The 12,364-nt window shown below is 55.1% G+C and overlaps 2 protein-coding genes across 2 annotated transcripts in view; one reads left to right on the top strand and one right to left on the bottom strand.

Moving 5' to 3' along the window:
- Positions 1-7,125, top strand: part of CSUI_002351 (uncharacterized protein) — a 19,816-nt gene extending 12,691 nt beyond the window's left edge. Inside the window, exons 9-10 of the mRNA XM_068062553.1 lie at positions 200-5,804; positions 6,189-7,125. Of these exons, the coding sequence (XP_067925470.1) occupies positions 200-997 (798 nt within the window). The 3' untranslated portion in view covers positions 998-5,804; positions 6,189-7,125. The remainder of the gene's footprint in view (positions 1-199; positions 5,805-6,188) is intronic.
- Positions 7,126-7,893: 768 nt separating this feature from the next.
- The window catches only part of CSUI_002350 (uncharacterized protein), a gene marked incomplete at both ends in the record, with an annotated part of 6,500 nt that continues 2,029 nt past the window's right edge, over positions 7,894-12,364 (bottom strand). The window contains 5 exons of the mRNA XM_068062552.1: positions 7,894-7,980; positions 8,983-9,065; positions 9,459-9,821; positions 10,672-10,756; positions 11,146-11,238. Of these exons, the coding sequence (XP_067925469.1) occupies positions 7,894-7,980; positions 8,983-9,065; positions 9,459-9,821; positions 10,672-10,756; positions 11,146-11,238 (711 nt within the window). The remainder of the gene's footprint in view (positions 7,981-8,982; positions 9,066-9,458; positions 9,822-10,671; positions 10,757-11,145; positions 11,239-12,364) is intronic.

Raw genomic sequence — 12,364 nt, 5'->3', positions numbered from 1 at the left:
AGGTGGCGGTGAAGAACCTCCCTTGTCCGAGGTGAGGTCTTCTCGTGTTGGAGCGGCGTCGTGTTGCTGAGTAGTAGTTTGTGCTTGTGACTTCTGTGCGTTGTTGTAGTTACCTGTTTAGAGGTCTCCTAGGTCATGAATCGCTTTTGTGTCCTGATTTGTGGCGCTTGTTCTCTCAAATTGCCTCGGCTGGTTGCAGGCCCGAGCACTCTATCTGACGGTCCACGGAGCTAAGGCCAAAGTCGAGTCATTTACGGTCCCTGCTGTGGTTTCAGCTCTGGAGCGAACTCGCTTGCTGTTGAGCAATTTAAACTGCACCCCCGTTTTCAGGAGCGTGCAGACAGTGCAGCATCTAGCATGTCGCGATGCCGGGGAAGCGACAGTGTTGTTAAGCGTTACGTGGCTGATCCTGGGAGTTGTGGCTTTTCTCATATTTCTCGTCCTCTTCCTCATCTGGCATGCCTTGTGGGCGAATCGTCGCCGTCGTCGTATCTGCCGCCGGAGGGGCTCGTCGTTGAAAGACAGAACAAGCTCGTCTTCTCTGAAGGTAGCGTCTACCGGTATGAGTAGTGTGCGAAGTAGCGAACAAGAAAGTGGTACAACTGTTGAGGGGGGAAGTCGCAATCGTGCAAAGCCTGTTGGAGTGTACTCTGAATGCAGTCGAAGTAGCCGTCAAGGAAGTCGTTTCGAGGACGACATCACTGACACGAGGTATAGCAGTGCTCAGACGCTCCCTGGCTCTGTCTCTGGAGCGAGGGACAGCCGCGATAGGTACCCGTCTGCAAGCTGGGCTTCCCGGAACGCCTTTGACGATCAGGAGCAGTGGTGGCAACGACCTGAAGGAGGCGGGAGCAGCGGCGGCGGTAGGGGGTCAGAAGGGCAGCGAGTCAGCAGTCACGACTCCAGACGTTTGGGTCGACAGTCGAGTTCGTGTCTCCCTCCCCTTCCGGCAGATGCGCGTGCTGTTGTGGATGACAGCATGTGGGCAGCTGCTTGATGTGACAACCAATTACACTCTCGCTATCAACACTCGGGGGGTCCTAAGGAGCTGCGGCGGAGCGACACGTTAAGAACGAATGTTTGTGAAATCCACGCTTCTTCTTTCGAACGCTGTGTCTCGGGCTGTCTTTGTAGCCGTGTGTCTAAACGCTTGTAGAGTACCGGGGTTGGGAAGCTGTTTGTTGAGGTTTCAAAACGAGGTAGCCAGAGCGGAATAAATGTTCAGTGGTTCTTTGTCAGGTCCTGACAGAGTTACAGCCCAGCGGCCTTTTTGTTACGCAACCCCGGAAGTCGGAATTGTAGGGAGCTAGTGCATAGAAAGGTGATTCCTTACGTGCGAGTTCCGTGATTTGGAAGGTGGGTTCAGCGTGCACGGACACCTTCGCTCCACTACTGTTGGTGTTGTATCGGTGTATCAAATGGCATGGGTCGATCCTAGATTCGCGCCGCCATCGGCATGGGGTGTACCTAAAAGTTCCGGGCTCTTCGGACCACGGACACTCCCGCTGTCCCGTCGGCATCAGATTTTTTTTTCGGACACGCAGGTTGCGTCTCTTCCTCGGTTAGCGAGCACATTTTTCCGTTCTACCTGGTTGCAGACTTCCCCTGGATTATTCCTCGTTTTCGCGACCGCGGGTATGAGGGCAGACTGAACAACGAGCAGGGGGATTAGAGTTTCCCAGTCACACGTGTTGCTCAGCCTGTCGGTTCCGCTTGTCGGTGGCACACCAGCATGCACTGCAAGTCGGAAAACGGGGCAGGATAGGATCTTCCCCTCCCGTCCAGGGGAACGACTGCGTGGTGGTCACGAGTGTGTGTCGCGAGACAGTAAATGCCGGTGACCGGCGGCATGAGCGATTGTTGTAGGTATGGTGTTAGGGCAAGGTCTGATGTCACTTCAGTTTTTCGTCGGAGGTACTGGATTGTGTCATCTTGCAGGTTTCGTGGTTGTGTGGCCGGTGCTACTCACGGTTGCCCGCAGCCGCGAGAATGCGGAGCCATGTGAACATTCTCCATGCAAAACGAAAGCAGCCGTGATAGGAGTACAGAATTCCCCTAGGCCCTCTATGCCCCGGATCAGAGTTTCCTGTGAGGGCCGAGAGGCCGGGTTTTTTTTTTTAACTCGTCGTCTGTTGTTTGGAATGAACGGTGGATACAGTCGAACATTGGAGACGTGTGCGTCAGGTTCATTGCAGTTCCACGCGGAGTTATACCAGCAAGGCGTGAATGAGCCATTGAGGTGGCTGTCTGTCTCGCGGTCCTGAGCTGAGTCAGAACGGAATTTCGAAACGGATGACGTCTGACCGACGCTCTGTCCTCAGCGCGTACCAAATGCGCCCCTGGAGAAAGCTCTTCTGTGGGTACCTCATGTGGAGTGTAGGTCAAGGGGGCGACTGCAATGCCACATTGGTTCCTTTGCACTTCGTGCCTGTCGCATTATCGTCCGTTTCTTCGCTAAGGTCAGCGTGACGATGACCAATATGGAGTCCCTGCGTGTCGGGATGTTCCACACCCAGGAAGACAGCACGCCAGTAGCGCACAGTCCTGCGGAATGGGAGGTGTGAGCGGGCAGGTGAGCGAGCATCGAAGCTCATACGCGCTACGGGTCGCTCTTGGCGTGAGCGGGCGACCTCTCGTGACCGGAAGCTCCCTTGACTTTTGGGCTGCACAGTTCCGATCCCAGCACACGGGCGAGGCTCGTCCTATGGCAGCGCTCTCTGTCGCTCTGTTTGAGATGGGTCTGAACGCTCTTACGTCTTGGAGTGGCCCGTAGTTGGCTTCCTCTGGCTCTCCCAGTTGCTGACGGCGTGCGCAGCTTCGACCAGGCGACAGCGACAACAAAACTGCACTCCTCGTAAAGTGTATACAGAGGATTTTTGCGGTCACCGTATAACCCAGCGTGGTGACGTACTCGGTAGAATTGTAAATCTCTCGGCAAAAACCTGACCACATCGGATGATCACTACCAGCACGATCTAGCGCCTGTTTGTTTTAGCTCCTTCGGCGCGTCGCTGGCCAGGCGCGCCGTGTCTTTTCTACGCCTCCCGTGCACGCAGTACTAAGGATGCTAAGTAATCTATTACCTGGCCTCCTCCCATGCACTCCACGTCACCAACACATCTCTAGCCGCATGGAAATTTCCGCACGTCACGGACGTAACACAGTGCCTTGTACTTTTGCAACCGTATACCCGCCGGTACTGACTGAATATTGTTCTCCGGCTTGATAGTGGCCGCACAGAAAGAAACTGCATCACCACTGACACATTGGGGCATCGATGTGAAGAGTCCGCGACTGACCATGCGTCTCTACTCTTGGGGCGGCGTCCGGAAAAGCCACGAGGCTGTCCTGAGCAGATCGGGCTAGCGCGGCTCTCCTGGGCAAGGCCACCGGTTTAGCGTGTGAGGTGAGGGCGGCGCGACGTCGCTGGCTCGCTGCTCCTGTCGGATGGTTAGAGACGGGCTCGCATCGATCCTTGGTCGCCCCGAGCCCGCCTGTGCTACTCGAGAACTTGTTACTGAAAGCCGCCCACCGAGGACAGGTCAAGGGGAGGGCAGCGGATCGGCAGGAAGAGAGTGCGTATCTCTGGGGTGGTTGGCTGTCGGTGTAGTGAATGGAGCTGCTCGCCTTCGCCCTTTGCAGCGTGCGAGATGTGCGCTCGGGCTGCAGGACGAGCGTAGAGAACGTGTCTTTTCTGTCATCTGCGCTGTCTGAGGAAACGGTGCGTCCTGCGGAATTGGGTATTTTCTTCGTGCTAGCGAGAGCCTTAGAGGGGGCTTCTTCCCTCGCCGGAACCATTGTGTAGGTCGACACAGGTTCCGTCACGGGCTCGCGGCGTGACATGAGGCGTCGTGCTTGAGTCTCCATTGGCACGTGGTGACCATGTCGCCTGTTTCGGCAGGTCCTTTTGGACATGCGTTGCTTCCCAGCGGGCTTGGGCCTACCTCTGCTGGGTCTGTGTCGTGGAGGTCGTCGACATCGTAGTGTTCGTCATTTGTGTAACGCTCGATACGGTGTGTTGCTTACCCAGTAGCCTGTAGAGATCTCATCAGAAGCGTCTCAGGATGGGATGGTTGAGACGCGTACAACCCTCAACAAGCTGAGACCGGTGAAAAAAGTTTTGAGCCAGATAGCTCGCTCTTGCCCCCTGTGCGCTACCGAGCACAGGTAGGCAGTCATTGTTAAGCCAGCGGGCGTCTCCCGTAGTCGCGAGTCCAAAGCAGGCCTCCGAAGGACATGCTCTGGTTCGGACGGAGTGGGGCAAGGACGACGAGCTTAGTTCCAGCTCGGCGCCTTAACCCGGCGGCGGACTTTTTGTTGGATTCGTCTACAGTTTGCACGAGTTACTGGGACCTCTGCGTTAATGGCCTGTTAATATTCTGTGTTTTTTGCTCCTCGGTTGTTGGCACGCTGAAATGTCGGTCCGCTTCACTGGGCCTTTGTGTGGGGACCGCTGTAGTCTTACTCCTCCTCGCCCTGCCACCTGACGGCTTCATATTTGGGGTACAAGGGGACCGCAGGTGCCGGTCAAAGAGCAATCCTGGTGAAGCACCGCCTGCCCGAACACCGCAGCCTGAACCCCGGTTTGAAATAGTGACTTTCAGTTCTCAGTCCCGGTACACACGTGTTGTGAGCGATGGCTTGGCTGTTCGCCGAAGTCGGGTCGTGAATGAAACGGCAGCTGAGCCGGTCTATATTCGAGTCAACGAGGAAGCTGTTGTTAGCGCAGACGGTGGATCGAGGTTTTCCTTTGTCAGCTGCCTTCTCGAGCCGTCGACCACCCGAGGCAACTCAGGACATATCGTCTTGGATGCCAGGTGTGTGCGCAAGTCACTGGAACCCACGGAGAAGCTAGTCAAGCACCAGGTGGCGTCGCGTCCATCTCCGTTCGATTTTCGCTTCCGTTGCACACAGGAGTGGTTACAAGCTCGGCAGCTCGCCTGGGAGACAGCACTCGACACCGGGGCAACTGACGCACAGAAACTGCATGGTTACCTGACACCAGAAGGTGTAGGCGATCATGTGCGGGAGCATTCGGGGTCGCGGTGGTTCGCATTTGCCTCGATTCGGACACCGAATCAACAGCTGATGCCAGTTTACTGTTCAGATGAGAGCCCTTTGTTCACAGTTGTAGGCCGAGACACAAGGGGGGATGTCTGGGTACCCTCAGGTTACCGTGTTGCACTTGCTGAAGGAGTTTCGGGTGAATTCACAGTATGCAGGCGCGGCCTCTGTGCCAGGGAGGTAGTACATGGCATGGCAAATAGTGCGAACACCTGCCTTGGAAGCAAGGCGGACTGTACAGCCGATGTGTCTGGAGGTATTCCAGAGGCGATTTACGCAGCGAGGGGTCGTAAGGCGTCCTCAGGCCTCGATCAGTCGACGGAGGACAGGAGGCGTGCAGATCGAGCTGAGGAGCTGACACCAGCAGGAAGCAAGGGGGAAACTCCAATCGAGGCGAAACCGCATCTGGCAGTGACCGGCGTTCCGGGACAGGAGGAGCGCAGGCGCACAGAGAACGGGCCAGAAATCGCAGACGGCAGAAGGAAGGGGAACTTCCAAGAGAACGGTGATCTATCCACAACGAACGCAGACGATTCAGGCAATACAGTGACAGGAGAGGCGGTCCGGGCAGGAGTCTCGGCTTCCAGTTCCGTTGCCGGGGGAAGAGGCGCTGTTGAGGTGACTTGTACACCAAACTTCGGCTTTTACGTGGATCCGCTCCAGGATCCTCAGACCCACGCTGGACGAAAATACTACCTCCTTGGCCAGACACTTTCAGCAAGAATTTTCTGTGAAGAGGGGTACGACCGTTCACCGAGTTCCGGGTCGCAGAGTGGGTTCTGGCTGGCTGGGTTGCTGGCCTGTTTCACCGCCTCGGTTTTTTGATGTTGAGCAGTCGCCTGGCCGATATGTCGACTATACCCAGTGTATCTCGACAGCTGACAGCTTCACGACATGTTTAAGCTGCGAGTCACGAAGTAGCCGGGTGCGTTACGGCGGGAGTAAATAAGGTGTGGAGACGTCCATAGAGCTCGTGTGAATGTTCCGTCGTATTACAGAAAGTGGCTGGTCTTTGGTTTACCAAGAAAACCGCCGAGGACAGAATCCAGCACTTCCCCTCGGTCGTGGGCGCACGTCGCAGGATTCGCAACCTCCGTCTCCCGATTTCCATTTTTTTCCTGTAGGGCGCCGGAGCGGGACACGGTGGCCAACTTCGCTAACTGGAAAGTGTGCTGTTTGTCCGCAACGGGCTAATCACGTTATCACTGTTTAGAGATTTATACGCGGGACAGCGGAGCCTCACGTCGGCAAGCAGCGGCGCTAGGATTCGAAGCTGACCGAGCCGCCTGGATGGGCACCATAGCTGTCGCAAACCCTGGTCGGCCGCCCACCGCACCAGCATAGCCTTGAGACCATCGTTATGAGAGCCGCAAAAACCATTTCCTCTTCCTCTCTCCGCGCGAGTGCAGTCAGCCATCAGCGAACAGGCATCCATGTCCAAGGGTGAACGTGGGGTATCACGAACTCAGATGGGCTCTTGAATAGAGAGAAGTAACGGACTCCCCGGGTACGACCCTAGTTTTCGCTGAGTCACGAAGTTGGTAGAGTTTGCTCTTACAGGGTCGCCACAAGGTGCGGTCACTCTTGCTTAGTCTACGTGCAGCGAATCCAGTCGCGTGAAATGTTCTGCTCAAGTTTCTCTTCGGACCAGCCTGCCAATGGAGGGCTGGGCAGCTACTCAATCATCGGTCTGCCGCCCTGCTGCCGCCGTTCTAGCACGTCAGCAAAGCCGGAGAGAAAATACGAGCTTCCCCTTTTTAGGAAGTAAGAGCTGCTGTTTGCGACGTGAGTCGAATGAGCAGCTTCGCGAAACTGCCATTCAACTCTGTCGTTGCTGAAAACTCGACGCTCGTTAGTGCCCGAAGAGAAGGACTTTCCTTGAAACGACTCCGGAGAGGACAGAAGATAGGGGAACGGAGCACGCGGTGAGGAGACCATGCTTGAGCTTCAGGAGGCGGCTCCCGCCCCTCACTACGGACAACCTCGTTGGAATATACTGCTGCTGACGCTACACCTGTTTCTCCTCAAGTCACTTTCTCTACAACGCCGTCGGGTTGGTGCCAAGGCGAGGCCCGCTCGGGGTGTGGCATGCGTTGAACCTTAGTACATAAAACCTCTTTTCTTCAACCATCACCGAACGCCGAACAGGACACGAGGAGCACTCTTTTTCATCCGTCCAGTTCGCCCGTGCGTCGCCTCTGGCGGGAGTATCTCAGGCTCACAGTTTTCTGTCAAGACACGCGACGGTTCTGCCAAGTGGCGCCACCGCACGTCGGCCCTGCAGTGCTCCGGCCACTGCGGAGGCTGGGCAGTCCCAGTGGCGGTTTGCGGGTGGCTGCTCACTTAGGTGTGCCACTCCTTAGACCAATCCACTCGGCGCAATCGAAACACGGGCTCTCCACCCGTTCAGGAAGAATCAGTAGAGCTGTCCCGCTCGATCCAAGAAGTGGGTGAGCGGAGAATCTCCGTAGTGCACTGCCTGAAGTCTGCCCTGAGCTCTGACCCAAGGATATTCTACGTTGTCTTTTCTATAAAAAAAACGCTGAACGGAGCGACATCAGCCTCACTTCGGGGTCCTCAAAGAACTGTGCGACAACTTTTCTTTGTGTCATACCTGGTTCCGTGGAACGACTGCGCATGAAATTTCCGCCGCACAGCAATTTCCTCTAGCGTGTGCTACACCTTCGGTTCCCCCTATCCTTCCGAGACACCTGGCGGAGATACGCAACTTTTCTCACGTTGCAGGGGTGCAAGAAACAGATACAGCAGAGAAAGTTGCCTTGTAGGGGAGAGAAGATTTCACATGACTAAATGTTTCTTGGCAAGTTCTTATTCGCGGATCTTAGGCAGTAAGGCCGCGGGCCCGAGCAGCGAGGATGCAGCTGCCTGGGTCGCCTTCTGCGGCCATCGTAGCACCTACAAAAAACTAACACACACACGCGACGAACGCCCACGCGCCTTGTTCCCTCGTCAGCACATCCAGCGTTCCTGAAACTACGCAGTAGCGTATGGTCGGACTTTGGAGCCGACCGTCTTTTGAAGCAGCTACAAGCCGGCTAACACATACTGAGAGGTATGCCTGTCCCTGATGGTTCAGTTACGACGTCGCAGAGCTTCGTCGGCGTGACCGGAGTGCCCTTGTTTGGAACGACACAGAGGCCAGCTACACCTATAGAAGTACATCTCTCAGGAGCGCCGTACGTACGTGACTAAAGCCTTGCTTTCCTTGCAATCGTAGTGTCGCGCCAAGCACCAAGGACAAGAGAATCTGCGGCACGACGAGTGACACAACAACCGCCTGAAGGGGGGTTCCCCTCTGCTTAAACTTTTTGGGGAGATTACGATCACGAAAGAGAGGAGACCTGCTGCTGTGTCTGTTCCTGGAATTCTGCGCAACGGGTTTTCTTCGCAAGAATGCTGTCAAACGTCGTTTCTGAAGCCCGCTCTGTGCGAGACTGATTCGTATGTCCGAAAGCAACTCTTTTCATCAAAGACCCCAGCAGCTGAAGCGTGCTTCCGCCTCGTCCTCAATGCCCGTGTCCACGCATTGGCGGAAGCACTCCAGTCCTGTCTCTGGTAGCCATACGACAATGGAAGCGTCTCTTGGGTACAACAAGAAATAACTTCGCTGGGTAAGACCCTACGGGGAATAGCGACACTTCGACAATTTTCCTAGTAAAGTGCGGGCAAATGCACAGCGAACACCTTGTCCAAAGAAACTAGTTTTTCTTTCAGCCTTGAGCTTTGATCCGTACAACGAACCATCGGTAGCGCTCGTCTCCCAGGAGCTTGCCCACCACCATAGCACATAACCGTCCAGCCGTTTAAGACTGAGAAACAATGCAGGTTGAATAGGCTACCGAGATAAGAACGAAGTTGAGATAAGACACCTGGCCTCAGGAAATTCACGGCACCTACCTCCGCCAACGAGACGGAACCGCGCGGCGGCGCCGTGTACAGGGTCCCCTCGGCTACCGACTTGATGACGTGAGCTGCTAAGTCTGGAAAAAACACACAACGGTAGGCGAGATCAAGATGCAGCTAGACATCTCTGAAAGTACTGGCCAGACCCCGCACAACAGCGGAGTGCGGACATAAGGATACCTTCCCTCGGACCTTGCTAAGCACACGATTTACACCCAGAACGACTACAGGAGGGTGATCTGGTAGTCGTAGCTCGAAACGGAAGTACGTCAGGGAAAGCAGTAATCGGCCATATTGGTTGCCTTACTCAGAACACCCTGTCTGTGTGCTCAGGTAAATCACTCAAAACCGCACGATCCCCCGTCACTCGCAACCGCTTCCTGCTTCGCCGCCCAGCACGCTTGCCCCTCGCGGGTACGACGCCACAGTCCGCTTTCACGCCCTCCCCACGTAAAGAAAGCTGCACGTACTCAGTCTTTTTCCAAGATGAGGTCCCTTGGGCGACAAAGGTGACGTGAGGAAAGAAAGCGATGCTCCTTTCTCGCGCATACAGGTGATTTCGAACTCGTCTACCATGCCGACATCGATCCCTGTCACGAGGCGTCCCCCCACCGCCAGACATGCCAACGCAGCGGACAGAAGGCTCCGGGATGTCAAGCAGTTTCGGTCCTCATCGCCGCCGGCGACATGGTCTTCTCCGGATCCTGTGGCTGTACACGTCGCCGTTGTTCCCACGTGCGCGCCCGGAAGAAGAACGAGGGAGTCAACGCCAAGATCGGCAGTCGCAGAAAGGAGTACGCGGGCAAAGGCGGGCGATAGTGGGTAGACATGCACTGCAGTCGTTTAAGAGGACGAACAGGGAAGAATACACAAGCAAACTGCTTGTCGGTTGGACACCTGTGTCCGTGGTTCGCACCGACCAACAAGAACGCTTCAGAGATCCGCTGGATAAGTAACTGATAGGCTTCCACAGCCGGGCGCACACTCACCCGTAATTCTAAGAGGCGCATTCCTCCTTCAAGGCCTAGACGAAAACAGAGTCAGCTTTACGCGCTACCCGTCTAAAACACCGCCAGCCAAATGATCGGGAGCTCATAAAAGAGCCGCGGTTGAAAGACACATTCTGTGGGGAGCTCCCTGCAAGAGACGCTCACTTCATCGGATCACGGTACAAAACTGTAAACGAAGGACTCTCGAACTCGAACTAACTGAAGTTTACGGTGAGGTTAGATATCCGCCCTACTTGTGATGCGTCCCCATCATAATGTGGAGAAGTGCTAATCCGTCTCACACCGAGCGGTATGCAACGGAAACCGGTTCCCTATATATCTTTGGTCATTCGGGCGTAGGCCACTAGTGATCGGGAAGCCTGAGCTGCTAAGCTAACCGCCGCGTTGACCAGAGACCGACAACTGTAAGTATTCTGCTGGACTGTTGCTACAGCTTATGCACAGCTGAGTTGTCCGTGGAAAAGTATTTCTATCCACCAACCACCGGCCGTGTCTGTAGGCTATCACGCCATGTAAAACCTCGCTCTCCTTTCACCCGCCTCCCGTTAGTTGAGACAGAGCATTTTGTTCCGAAACGCTTGCAGAGTTATCTCCCGCCGCGTCTATTTTGAGGCAGGGCTTGTCAAGAAAGCCGCTCGAGAGGGCACAGACCAGCATCCGAACGAGTACTTACCGTTGGACGCGCTGGACTTCATGGCTGGGTGGGAAAGGAAAGAACTGAACGAAAAAGGGGACGCATCTTGGGCCTGTTTTCCATCCTGTGAACAACAATTCACAGTGGCATGAGAAGGTGCTACCATCACCTTTACCCTCACTTCTTGGAGCTGAACCACACACCAGGTCCAAACAGACTGCCTTTTTTGTTTCTCTTTCCCGACATTAACTGAAGAAAGTAGGGTTTCTCACACGTTACAGGATATCCTTCTGCCAAAGCAAGCGCGCTCTAACGCCATCTGTACGCCACACCGACCCGAGGTGAGACTCTGTTTGGCAAGCCGCACGTTGCTTGCGGGCCAGCACTCACCGCATCAAAGACGACGTAGCCAGCATCGGCATGCTTACAAGCACGTCCTGAGAGTTGTGAAGGGTTACTCCCCCCAGGGTACTAAAGACTCTCAAGAGATAATTACTGAGGATTGCCGCTCACCTCCCTCGAACCCGCGCCCATGTCCTCGTGACAGAAGATATGGATTTCAGTTCCTTGTGATAAAAGCGTCTGCAAGAGGGGCACAACCTGTGCCTGGGAGGAACACAGCAAAGAGAAACGGTAACAAAAAAATCCCGGTCTCAAGTGCTCTTGCTAACTAAAAGAACAAGGAGTAGTGGCACGAGGAGGACCGGTGCTAACCGCGCCACCTCGGACCCATGTGGAGTCAGAGGACACCTCGCCGTCTGTGCGGGGCCTCTCACGCGTATACGTACCAGACGAGGCAGAGGAACATGTAAGTTCGCGGCTTGACATAGAACAGATGGCTGTGCCAGTTGATACAGAACGGCAGATACACTCTCGAAAAGTAGGACGGAAGTCTGTGACCAGAGAAACTGATTCACTATGTTGTTCAGAAAAAGAGAACCGCGACGAAACCAAGTAATCTGTGCGGGTCCGAGAGGACTCCAGGAGATCCCACGGGCCTGTTGCCTGTTGCACTAGAGCCACATTGCTCGGCAGCAGCCTTCTGATTTGATGTAGCTTGCACGCGAGCAGAGCTATGAACAAAGGGGCAGGAACACGTCAATTTGGCTGTTCTCAGGATTCAGCTAATTGACGTCTGAAGAACTGGAAAAGGAGTGGACCGTGGACACCTGCGGTACGTGAAACACTCTGAGTGTCCGGGATCTTTTGACGTTGAGGGAGATGTACGGTACCCATACATTTCCAAGGGGTGCCGCATCGTGAGCCCTCGAACTGTACCGCGTGTCTATAGAACGGTCCGTCCCTCCTCCGAGATGGCGACTTACAAGAGATAGACACAAAATGGCCACCGTCTCCCCGTCCTCGGCGCGAATATGGCTGCAGTTGCCTGGAAAGGTTCGACGGCAGGCACATGAAAAACTGCACGTGAGACGCCTCCCTGGGACGCGCAATACTTACAGAACGTGCGTCCAGGGAAGGCACGCTGGTGGTAGCAACTGCTGGACAGGGCCCGACTGCCTCGCTGAGGTGTCTGTACACACTTGTACGCCTGTCATTGAAACGAGCAGCCGGTGCTAACCAACGGACAGAATTCACCACGAGCTCGAACGCTCGAGACACAGCGTCGCTATGTCTAGCGTGGAAAGTACGCAAACTATGGGTCTGACCACACAGTGTTAGTATGATACAGCCGGGCAGAATGTGGTCTAGGTCGAAAAAATGACCGAAATAT

This window comes from Cystoisospora suis (assembly GCF_002600585.1).
Source record: "Cystoisospora suis strain Wien I chromosome Unknown contig_1002, whole genome shotgun sequence".
Taxonomy (NCBI): domain Eukaryota; phylum Apicomplexa; class Conoidasida; order Eucoccidiorida; family Sarcocystidae; genus Cystoisospora; species Cystoisospora suis.
Note: the sequence above shows the minus strand (reverse complement) of the source record. Positions and strands in the feature narration are given on the sequence as shown.